Source organism: Oncorhynchus gorbuscha, linkage group LG01, assembly GCF_021184085.1.
Source record: "Oncorhynchus gorbuscha isolate QuinsamMale2020 ecotype Even-year linkage group LG01, OgorEven_v1.0, whole genome shotgun sequence".
Classification (NCBI taxonomy): domain Eukaryota; kingdom Metazoa; phylum Chordata; class Actinopteri; order Salmoniformes; family Salmonidae; genus Oncorhynchus; species Oncorhynchus gorbuscha.
Window position 1 is genome coordinate 115,534,320 of NC_060173.1, and position 12,890 is coordinate 115,547,209.

The window sequence follows — 12,890 nt, forward strand, 5'->3', positions numbered from 1 at the left end:
GAGGCAGTTATGAGGCAGTTATAATGCATTATGAGGCAGTTATAATGCATTATGAGGCAGTTATGAGGCAGTTATAATGCATTATGAGGCAGTTATAAGGCATTGTGAGGCAGTTATGAGGCAGTTATAATGCATTATGAGGCAGTTATGAGGCAGTTATGAGGCAGTTATAATGCATTATGAGGCAGTTATGAGGCAGTTATAAGGCATTGTGAGGCAGTTATGAGGCAGTTATAATGCATTATGAGGCAGTTATGAGGCAGTTATAATGCATTGTGAGGCAGTTATGAGGCAGTTATAAGGCAGTTATAATGCATTATGAGGCAGTTATGAGGCAGTTATGAGGCAGTTATAATGCATTGTGAGGCAGTTATGAGGCAGTTATAAGGCAGTTATAATGCATTATGAGGCAGTAATAATGCATAATGACCTTCCTACAGTTTATGCTTATGGACCCCTTGTAATGGCTTTCACAATGATGCTGGCTATTAAAATGTATATATATATATATATATATATATATATATATATATATATATATATATATATATATATATATATATATATATATATATATTAAAATGTATTTATATATATGCATATTAAAATGTATATATATATATATATCTATATTAAAATGTATTTATATATATGCATATTAAAATGTATATATATATATATATTAAAATGTATTTATATATATATATATATATCTATATTAAAATGTATTTATATATATCTATATTAAAATGTATTTATATATATATATATATATATATTAAAATGTATTTATATATATATATCTATATTAAAATGCAATTATATATATCCATATTAAAATGTATTTATATATATATCTATATTAAAATGTATTTATATATATATCTATATGAAAATGTATTTATATATATATATATCTATTAAAATGTATTTATATATATATCCATATTAAAATGTATTTATATATATATATATCTATTAAAATGTATTTATTTATATATCTATATTAAAATGTATTTACATTTACATTTACATTTAAGTCATTTAGCAGACGCTCTTATCCAGAGCGACTTACAAATTTATATATATATCCATATTAAAATGTATTCATATATATATCTATATTAAAATGTATTTATATATATATATCCATATTAAAATGTATTTATATATATATCTATATTAAAATGTATTTATATATATATCCATATTAAAATGTATTTATATATATATATCTATTAAAATGCAATTATATATATCCATATTAAAATGTATTTATATATATATCCATATTAAAATGCAATTATATATATCCATATTAAAATGTATTTATATATATATCCATATTAAAATGTATTTATATATATATCCATATTAAAATGTATTTATATATATATATTTATATCCATTTGATATCTATTTTGGCTTTTTTTGTCACACGTTATTTTGTCCGGTCATGAAAAATAAGACAATACACTGCAGTGTACATCCCTTTAACTCCCAATAAATACATTCAGCTTCTCTGTTTCATCATTTTCCTCCATTCACCATTCCACCTCTCCCCCGTTCCCCCATTTCTCTGTCCTCTTCCTATAAATAGCAGTGACTCATGTCTTTGGGTGTTTTCATGGTAGGATAAGAGGAAAGAGAGCTGTGTTCATTATGGAGGCGAGAGGAGAGAGAGGGCTGGGTTCACTATGGAGGAGAGAGAGGGCTGGGTTAACTATGGAGGAGAGAGGAGAGAGAGGGCTGGGTTCACTATGGAGGAGAGAGGAGAGAGAGGGCTGGGTTAACTATGGAGGAGAGAGGAGAGAGAGGGCTGGGTTCACTATGGAGGAGAGAGGAGAGAGAGGGCTGGGTTCACTATGGAGGAGAGAGGAGAGAGAGGGCTGGTTAACTATGGAGGAGAGAGGAGAGCGGAGAGAGGAGAGAGAGGGCTGGGTTCACTATGGAGGAGAGAGGAGAGAGGGGGCTGGGTTAACTATGGAGGAGAGAGGGGACTGGGTTCACTATGGAGGAGAGAGAGGGCTGGGTTCACTATGGAGGAGAGAGGGGGCTGGGTTCACTATGGAGGAGAGAGGAGAGAGAGGGCTGGGTTCACTATGGAGGAGAGAGGAGAGGGAGGGCTGGGTTCACTATGGAGGAGAGAGAGGGCTGGGATCACTATGGAGGAGAGAGAGGCCTGGATTCACTATGGAGGAGAGAGAGGGCTGGGTTCACTATGGAGGAGAGAGAGGGCTGGGTTCACTATGGAGAAGAGGGAGGCCTGGGTTCACTATGGAGGAGAGAGAGGGCAGGGTTCACTATGGAGGAGAGAGGAGAGAGAGGGCTGGGTTCACTATGGAGGAGAGATTGGGCTGGGTTCACTAGGGAGGAGAGAGGAGAGAGAGGGCTGGGTTCACTATGGAGGAGAGAGGAGAGAGGGGGCTGGGTTCACTATGAAGGAGAGAGGAGAGAGAGGGCTGCGTTCACTATGGAGGAGAGAGGGGTCTGGGTTCACTGTGGAGGAGAGAGAGGGCTAGGTTCACAATGGAGGAGAGAGGAGAGAGAGTGCTGGGATAACTATGGAGGAGAGAGGAGAGGGAGGGCTGGGTTCACTATGGAGGAGAGGGAGGCCTGGGTTCACTATGGAGGAGAGAGGAGAAAGAGGGCTGGGTTCACTAGGGAGGAGAGAGGAGAGAGAGGGATGGTTTCACTATGGAGGAGAGGGAGGGCTGGGTTCACTATGGAGGGGAGAGGAGAGAGAGGGCTGGGTTCACTATGTAGGAGAGGGGGGGCTGGGTTCACTATGGAGGAGAGAGGAGAGAGAGGGCTGGTTTCACTATGGAGAAGAGGGAGGCCTGGGTTCACTATGGAGGAGAGAGGAGAGAGGGGGCTGGGTTCACTATGGAGGAGAGAGGAGAGAGAGGTCTGGGTTCACTATGGAGGAGAGAGGAGAGAGAGGTCTGGGTTCACTATGGAGGAGAGAGGGGGCTGGGTTCACTATGGAGGAGAGAGGGGGATAGGTTCACTATGGAGGAGAGGGAGGGCCGGGTTCACTATGGAGGAGAGAGGGGGCTGGGTTCACTATGGAGGAGATAGGGGGCTGGGTTCACTATGGAGGAGAGGGAGGGCTGGGTTCACTATGGAGGAGAGGGAGGGCTGGGTTCACTATGGAGGAGAGAGGAGAGAGAGGGCTGGGTTAACTATGGAGGAGAGAGAGGGCTGGGTTCACTATGGAGGAGAGAGAGGGCTGGGTTCACTATGGAGGAGAGAGAGGGCTGGGTTTACTATGGAGGAGAGAGGAGAGAGAGGGCTGGGTTAACTATGGAGGAGAGAGGGGGCTGGGTTCACTATGGAGGAGAAAGGGGGCTGGGTTCACTATGGAGTAGAGAGGTGAGAGAGGGCTGGGTTAACTATGGAGGAGAGAGAGGGCTGGGTTCACTATGGAGGAGAGAGGGGGCTGGGTCAACTATGGAGGAGAGAGGAGAGAGAGGGCTGGGTTCACTATGGAGGAGAGAGGAGAGAGAGGTGTGGGTTCACTATGGAGGAGAGAGGAGAGAGAGGTCTGGGTTCACTATGGAGGAGAGAGGAGAGAGGAGAGAGAGGGCTGGGTTCACTATGGAGGAGAGAGAGGGCTGGGTTAACTATGGAGGAGAGAGGCGAGAGAGGGCTGGGTTTACTATGGAGGAGAGAGTAGAGGAGGGCTGGGTTCACTAGGGAGGAGAGAGAGGTCTGGGTTCACTATGGAGGAGAGAGGCGAGAGAGGGCTGGGTTTACTATGGAGGAGAGAGTAGAGGAGGGCTGGGTTCACTAGGGAGGAGAGAGAGGTCTGGGTTCACTATGGAGGAGAGAGGAGAGGGGGGGGCTGGGTTCACTATGGAGGAGAGAGAGGGCTGGGATCACTATGGAGGAGAGAGAGGCCTAGATTCACTATGGAGGAGAGAGAGTGCTGGGTTCACTATGGAGGAGAGAGAGGGCTGGGTTCACTATGGAGAAGAGGGAGGCCTGGGTTCACTATGGAGGAGAGATAGGGCAGGGTTCACTATGGAGGAGAGAGGAGAGAGAGGGCTGGGTTCACAATGAAGGAGAGATTGGGCTGGGTTCACTATGGAGTAATGTAATGACTTAAATGAGAGGAGAGAGGGGTTTGGATTAACTATGCAGGAGAGATGGGGCTGGGTTCAATATGGAGGAGAGAGGGGGCTGGGTTCACTAGGGAGGAGAGAGGAGAGAGAGGGCTGGGTTCACTATGGAGGAGAGAGGAGAGAGGGGGCTGGGTTCACTATGGAGGAGAGAGGAGAGAGAGGGCTGGGTTCACTCTGGAGGAGAGAGGGGTCTGGGTTCACTGTGGAGGAGAGAGGAGAGAGAGGGCTGGGTTCACTATGGAGGAGAGAGAGGGCTGGGTTCACTATGGAGGAGAGAGGAGAGAGAGGGCTGGGTTCACTATGGAGGAGAGAGGAGAGGAGGGCTGGGTTCACTAGGGAGGAGAGAGAGGTCTGGGTTCACTATGAAGGAGACAGGAGAGAGAGGGCTGGTTTCACTATGGAGGAGAGAGGAGAGGGAGGGCTGGGTTCACTATGGAGGAGAGAGAGGGCTGGGATCACTATGGAGGAGAGAGGAGAGGAAGGGCTGGGTTCACTATGGAGGAGAGAGAGGGCTGGGTTCACTATAGAGGAGAGAGAGGGCTGGATTCACTATGGAGGAGAGAGAGGGCTGGGTTCACTATGGAGAAGAGGGAGGCCTGGGTTCACTATGGAGGAGAGAGAGGGCAGGGTTCACTATGGAGGAGAGAGGAGAGAGAGGGCTGGGTTCACTATGGAGGAGAGAGGGGGCTGGTTTCACTATGGAGGAGATAGGGGGCTGGGTTCACTATGGAGGAGAGGGAGGGCTGGGTTCACTATGGAGGAGAGGGAGGGCTGGGTTCACTATGGAGGAGAGAGGAGAGAGAGGGCTGGGTTAACTATGGAGGAGAGAGGGGGCTGGGTTCACTATGGAGGAGAAAGGGGGCTGGGTTCACTATGGAGTAGAGAGGAGAGAGAGGGCTGGGTTTACTATGGAGGAGAGAGGAGAGAGAGGTCTGGGTTCACTATGGAGGAGAGAGGAGAGAGAGGTCTGGGTTCACTATGGAGGAGAGAGGAGAGAGAGGGCTGGGTTAACTATGGAGGAGAGAGAGGGCTGGGTTCACTATGGAGGAGAGAGAGGGCTGGATTCACTATGGAGGAGAAAGAGGGCTGGGTTCTCTATGGAGGAGATAGGAGAGAGAGGGCTGGGTTAACTATGGAGGAGAGAGGGGGCTGGGTTCACTATGGAGGAGAAAGGGGGCTGGGTTCACTATGGAGTAGAGAGGAGAGAGAGGGCTGGGTTCACTATGGAGGAGAGAGGGGGCTGGGTTAACTATGGAGGAGAGAGGAGAGAGGAGAGAGAGGGCTGGGTTCACTATGGAGGAGAGAGGAGAGAGAGGGCTGGGTTCACTATGGAGGAGAGAGGGGGCTGGGTTCACTATGGAGGAGAGAGATTAGAGAGAGGTCTGGGTTCACTATGGAGGAGAGAGGAGAGAGAGGGCTGGGTTCACTATGGAGGAGAGAGGGGGCTGGGTTCACTATGGAGGAGAGAGGAGAGAGAGGGAAGGGTTCACTATGGAGGAGAGAGGAGAGAGAGGGCTGGGTTCACTATGGAGGGGAGAGAGGGCTGGGTTCACTATGTGTGTGTGTGTGTGTGTGTGTGTGTGTGTGTGTGTGTGTGTGTGTGTGTGTGTGTGTGTGTGTGTGTGTGTGTGTGTGTGTGTGTGTGTGTGTGTGTGTGTGTGTGTGTGTGTGTGTGTGTGTGTGTGTGCGTGCGTGCGTGCGTGCGTGCGTGCGTGCGTGCGTGCGTGCGTGCGTGCGTGCGTGCGTGCGTGCGTGCGTGCGTGCGTGTGTGTGTATATATAAACTCTGTAAACTCTGTAATTCTGTGTGTTTTAATGTGATTTGCTGTGTGTTACAGACGGTCTCTTTGGGCAGTGCCGTACCTCTAAGCTGGACCAGGTGCAGTACCAGGTGTCAGTTCCTGTTCTGAAGAGGATGCAGGAAGTCCTCAAACAGCTCACACTGCAGGGTGAGTCAGCACTCTAACACACTGTAGGGTGAGTCAACACTCTAACACACTGTAGGGTGAGTCAACACTCTAACACACTGCAGGGTGAGTCAGCACTCTAACACACTGCAGGGTGAGTCAACACTATAACACACTGTAGGGTGAGTCAACACTCTAACACACTGTAGGGTGAGTCAACACTCTAACACACTGCAGGGTGAGTCAGCACTCTAACACACTGCAGGGTGAGTCAACACTCTAACACACTGCAGGGTGAGTCAGCACTCTAACACACTGCAGGGTGAGTCAACACTCTAACACACTGCAGGGTGAGTCAGCACTCTAACACACTGCAGGGTGAGTCAGCACTCTAACACACTGCAGGGTGAGTCAGCACTCTAACACACTGCAGGGTGAGTCAGCACTCTAACACACTGTAGGGTGAGTCAACACTCTAACACACTGCAGGGTGAGTCAACACTATAACACACTGTAGGGTGAGTCAACACTCTAACACACTGCAGGGTGAGTCAGCACTCTAACACACTGCAGGGTGAGTCAACACTCTAACACACTGCAGGGTGAGTCAGCACTCTAACACACTGCAGGGTGAGTCAACACTCTAACACACTGCAGGGTGAGTCAGCACTCTAACACACTGCAGGGTGAGTCAGCACTCTAACACACTGCAGGGTGAGTCAGCACTCTAACACACTGCAGGGTGAGTCAGCACTATAACACACTGTAGGGTGAGTCAACACTATAACACACTGCAGGGTGAGTCAACACTATAACATACTGCAGGGTGAGTCAAAACTATAACACACTGCAGGGTGAGTCAACACTCTAACACACTGCAGGGTGAGTCAACACTATAACACACTGCAGGGTGAGTCAACACTATAACACACTGCAGGGTGACTCAACACTATAACACACTGCAGGGTGAGTCAACACTCTAACACACTGTAGGGTGAGTCAACACTCTAACACACTGCAGGGTGAGTCAGCACTCTAACACACTGCAGGGTGAGTCAACACTCTAACACACTGCAGGGTGAGTCAGCACTCTAACACACTGCAGGGTGAGTCAACACTCTAACACACTGCAGGGTGAGTCAGCACTCTAACACACTGCAGGGTGAGTCAGCACTCTAACACACTGCAGGGTGAGTCAGCACTCTAACACACTGCAGGGTGAGTCAGCACTCTAACACACTGTAGGGTGAGTCAACACTCTAACACACTGCAGGGTGAGTCAACACTATAACACACTGTAGGGTGAGTCAACACTCTAACACACTGCAGGGTCAAAACTATAACACACTGAGTCAGCACTCTAACACACTGCAGGGTGAGTCAACACTCTAACACACTGCAGGGTGAGTCAGCACTCTAACACACTGCAGGGTGAGTCAACACTCTAACACACTGCAGGGTGAGTCAGCACTCTAACACACTGCAGGGTGAGTCAGCACTCTAACACACTGCAGGGTGAGTCAGCACTCTAACACACTGTAGGGTGAGTCAACACTCTAACACACTGCAGGGTGAGTCAACACTATAACACACTGTAGGGTGAGTCAACACTATAACACACTGCAGGGTGAGTCAACACTATAACATACTGCAGGGTGAGTCAAAACTATAACACACTGCAGGGTGAGTCAACACTCTAACACACTGCAGGGTGAGTCAACACTATAACACACTGCAGGGTGAGTCAACACTATAACACACTGCAGGGTGACTCAACACTATAACACACTGCAGGGTGAGACAACACTATAACACACTGCAGGATCAGTCAACACTATAACACACTGCAGGGTGAGTCAACACTATAACACACTGCAGGATCAGTCAACACTAACACACACACCCCTCTCTTTTTTGAACACTGCTACTACTCTCTGTTTATTATCTATGCAGTCACTTCACCCCTTCCTACATGTACATATTACCTCTATCCTATACATCCGCACATTGACTCGTTATCGGTAACCCTGTATATGGCCTCTTTATTTTATTGTGTTACTTTTTTATAATCTTTTACTTTAGTTTATTTGGTAAATATTTTCATAACTCTTTCTTGAACTGCGCTGTTGGTTAAGGGCTTGTAAGTAAACATTTTATGGTTAGGTCTACACGTGACAAATGAAGTTTGATTTGATTGGAAGAATCTCAAATGTTAAATATATTTTTATTTGTTTAACACTTTATTTGTTTTATTCATGATTCCATGTGTGTTATTTCATACTTTTGATGTCTTCGCTATTATTCTACAATGTAGAAAATAGTACAATATAAAGAAAAACCCTGGAATGAGTAGGTGTTCTAAAACTTTTGACCGATAGTGTATGTGTTATTGCTTTTCAACCATATTGGGGATTCAGGGCTATCTATCTAATAGAACTCAAAGGGTTTTCTTTAATTGAAGCTTCTCTGATGTCAAACATGTAAAATGTGGTGTACCGCAGGGCAGCTCTCTAGGCCCTCTACTCTTTTCTATTTTTACCAATGACCTGCCACTGAACAGAGCATGTGTGTCCATGTATGCTTATGATTCAACCATATACTCATCAGCATCCACAGCTAATGAAGTCTCTGAAACACTTAAAGAGTTGCAGTCTGTTTTGGAATGGGTGGCCAGTATTAAACTGTTCCGGAACATCTCTAAAACTAGAGCATTGTATTTGGTACAAATCATTACCTAAGTTACCTAAGTTCTATATCTCTGATGAATCTGGTTATGAATGGTTTGGCTGTTGAACAAGGTGAGGAGACTAAATTAATTGGCGTTACCTTAGATTGTAAACTGTCATGGTCAAAACATATAGATTCAGTGGTTGTAAAGATGAGGAGAGGTTTGTCTGTGATTCCCTGCATGCCCTGCAGGCTCTAGTTTTGTCTAATCTTGATTATTGTCCAGTCATGTGGTCCAGTGCTGTAAGGAAAGACCTAGTTAAGCTCCAGCCGACCAAGAACAGAGCGGCACGTTTTGCTCTTCATTGTAATCAGAGTGTCACGCCCTGACCATAGAGAGCTTTTTATGTCTCTAGTTTGGTTTGGTCAGGGTGTGATTTGGGTGGACATTCTATGTCCTTTTTCTATGTTTTGGATTTCTGTGTTGTTTGGCCAGTGTGGTTCTCAATCAGGGACAGCTGTCTATCGTTGTCTCTGATTGCGAACCATACTTAGGTAGGTTTTGTAGGTAGTTATTTTCTGTATTAGTGTTTGCACCTTACGGGACTGTTTCAGTTTCATTTATTTATTTATTTAACAACTTCAAGAAAGCGTACAGTATTATATAGAGCCCTTATTGCATGGAACTTCCTTCCATTTCATATTGCTGAAATAAACAGCAAACCTGGTTTTAAAAAATAGATAAAGCAACACCTCACAGCACAACACCTCTCTCCTATCTGACCTAGATAGTTGGTGTGTATGTATTGATATGTAGACTACTTGTATGTAGTTACATCCTTGCGCTGTTCTTGTCTATATGTGCTGTTCTTGTCTATATGTTGCTTTTGCAACAGTTAATGGGGATCCTAATGAAATACCAAAATACCTCAATTTAGTGGACATTATTATAAAATATAAATGGTCTGTATGTTTCATGTGTAGGTTTGTCCTGGCAAGATGACATCACCCAGTACATTGTTACCAAAGAGCTGAGCAGAGTTCCTCACACCCCGAGACCCTCCAAGACCTCTTCCTCGCAGTAAGGATCATTACACATTTACAGAATCTAACAGTGGAGTTAGAAAAGTAATGGGCCTTTTCCTCTTATCGATCCATCATCTTATCGTGCCTCTGTGTAATTGTACTTGCACAGATGAAAATGAGCCGGGCTGGCTAAATCTATCCTATTCACAAAGTGGGTGTTTATTGTTCCTGTCAAGTAAAACCCAATGAAAGAAAGCAAGTTAGTGGAGTAGACATGCAATATTATGCTTAGAACTGCCCAAAATATACAAAATCATCTTCCTTGTCCTTCCTCTCAGACCCAAGCAGAGCTCCTTCAATCAGGGAGGATACCCCAGCAGCTCCTCCAATCAGGGAGGATACCCCAGCAGCTCCTCCAATCAGGGAGGATACCCCAGCAGCTCCTCCAATCAGGGAGGATACCCCAGCAGCTCCTCCAATCAGGGAGGATACCCCAGCAGCTCCTCCAATCAGGGAGGATACCCCAGCAGCTCCTCTAATCAGGGAGGATACCCCAGCAGCTCCTCTAATCAGGGAGGATACCCCAGCAGCTCCTCCAATCAGGGAGGATACCCCAGCAGCTCCTCCAATCAGGGAGGATACCCCAGCAGCTCCTCCAATCAGGGAGGATACCCCAGTCTGGCTGACAGCCACCAGGACTACATGATAGTAGACCATGCCCAGTTCCCCCTCCGCATGCAGACCTCTCCCATGGACCCCTATACTTATCAACAGGTACTGTAAGCCATGCACGTACACACAGACACACACATACACACAGACACGCATACACACACAGCTGTGTTTTCATGAAATGTCAGGACTTTTTGTAAAAAAAAAAAATCACCATTAAAAATCATTTTTTCCCTAACCCTTAACCTAATCTTAACACCAAAAACCCTAACCCCTTCTCAGGACATTAAGGTGAAATGTCAGGACATTAAGGGGAAATGTCAGGACATTAAGGTGAAATGTTAGGACATTAAGGTGAATTAGTACACACACACACACACGCACACACACACACACACACACACACACACACACACACACACACACACACACACACACACACACACACACACACACACACACACACACACACACACACACACACACACACAATAGAACATGTGTCCTCATCCCGTAAAACCATGCGTGTTTTCTCTCTCTGTGTTTTACAGCACAGATACCAGGAAGATGGAGAACGCTCCCTCCACCAGGGAGGAGGAGTCTACCCAGGGCCCCGCCCCTCCTCCTCCTCTAGATCCCAACAGGCCAAACAGAGAGAGAGAGACCGTCAACTGCTGCAGGACGTCATCTCCCTCTATCTGTCCTCTTCCCCTGTACAGCCCTCGTTCCGCCACAGGGGGGCGGCAGCACTTCCGGCCTCGCCCTACTACGAGGACCTGGAACTGCCTCTGGACTATGTGGAGGACTACAGTCTGACAGGACAGGATACGGCCAGGCAACAGCAACAACAGAAGAAGATACGGTTACAACTACAACAACAGAAGAAGAAGGTTCCTCAGGACTACAGTTCTCTGGCTGGGCTGGATGGTGAGATAGTAGTAACTGTTTAAGTACCTTAAGTAGCAGTGTTTTAATGAATGAATTCATTCAAATGAACTAGGTTCAGTAGCAGGGTGTGTGTAAATTCACTGGGGAAGCAAAGCCAGTTGCCATATTACAACCTGTGTGTTGTGATAATTGAGTTGTTTGCTCTGCAACCTGTTAGTTTATATGCCTTGCAACCGTGATATATAGACCTAAAGGCCAAGACAATAAGACACAGTGATATATAGACCTAAAGGCAGAGACAACAATAAGACACAGTGATATACAGACCTAAAGGCAGAGACAATAATAAGACACAGTGATATATAGACCTAAAGGAAGAGACAATAAGAAGACACAGTGATATACAGACCTAAAGGCCAAGACAATAAGACACAGTGATATATAGACCTAAAGGCAGAGACAACAATAAGACACAGTGATATACAGACCTAAAGGCAGAGACAATAATAAGACACAGTGATATATAGACCTAAAGGAAGAGACAATAAGAAGACACAGTGATATATAGACCTAAAGGCCGAGACAATAAGAAGACACAGTGATATACAGACCTAAAGGCAGAGACAATAAGAAGACACAGTGATATATAGACCTAAAGGAAGAGACAATAAGAAGACACAGTGATATACAGACCTAAAGGCAGAGACAATAAGACACAGTGATATACAGACCTAAAGGCAGAGACAATAAGAAGACACAGTGATATACAGACCTAAAGGCAGAGACAATAAGACACAGTGATATACAGGCCTAAAGGCAGAGACAATAAGACACAGTGATATACAGACCTAAAGGCAGAGACAATAAGAAGACACAGTGATATACAGACCTAAAGGCAGAGACAATAAGACACAGTGATATACAGACCTAAAGGCAGAGACAATAAGAAGACACAGTGATATACAGACCTAAAGGCAGAGACAATAAGACACAGTGATATACAGACCTAAAGGCCGAGACAATAAGACGACACAGTGATATAGAGGCCTAAAGGCAGAGACAATAAGACACAGTGATATATAGACCTAAAGGCAGAGACAATAAGAAGACAGAGAGTTACCTCAAGTCGCATAGTACACAGGAGCTCCTCCACTATTCCAGCACCATGTCAACAACAGGAGCTCCTCCACTATTCCAGCACCATGTCAACAACAGGAGCTCCTCCACTATTCCAGCACCATGTCAACAACAGGAGCTCCTCCACTATTCCAGCACCATGTCAACAACAGGAGCTCCTCCACTATTCCAGCACCATGTCAACAACAGGAGCTCCTCCACTATTCCAGCACCATGTCAACAACAGGAGCTCCTCCACTATTCCAGCACCATGTCAACAACAGGAGCTCCTCCACCACTCCTTCATGTTGTCTCTAACACCAATGGCATCCCCCTCTCGTTCATGTTGTCTCTAACACCAATGGCATCCCCCTCTCCTTCATGTTGTCTCTAACACCAATGGCATCCCCCTCTCCTTCATGTTGTCTCTAACACCAATGGCATCCCCCTCTCCTTCATGTTGTCTCTAACACCAATGGCATCCCCCT

The 12,890-nt window shown here is 45.7% G+C and overlaps 1 protein-coding gene across 2 annotated transcripts in view; it reads left to right on the forward strand.

Moving 5' to 3' along the window:
• Window positions 1-12,890, forward strand: part of LOC124032128 (receptor-type tyrosine-protein phosphatase-like N) — an 86,769-nt gene that overhangs the window by 26,355 nt on the left and 47,524 nt on the right. For both annotated transcript variants that reach the window (XM_046344376.1, XM_046344292.1), the window contains exons 3-6: window positions 5,965-6,075; window positions 9,685-9,781; window positions 10,065-10,500; window positions 10,950-11,325. In XM_046344376.1, coding sequence (XP_046200332.1) covers window positions 5,965-6,075; window positions 9,685-9,781; window positions 10,065-10,500; window positions 10,950-11,325 — 1,020 coding nt within the window. The remainder of the gene's footprint in view (window positions 1-5,964; window positions 6,076-9,684; window positions 9,782-10,064; window positions 10,501-10,949; window positions 11,326-12,890) is intronic.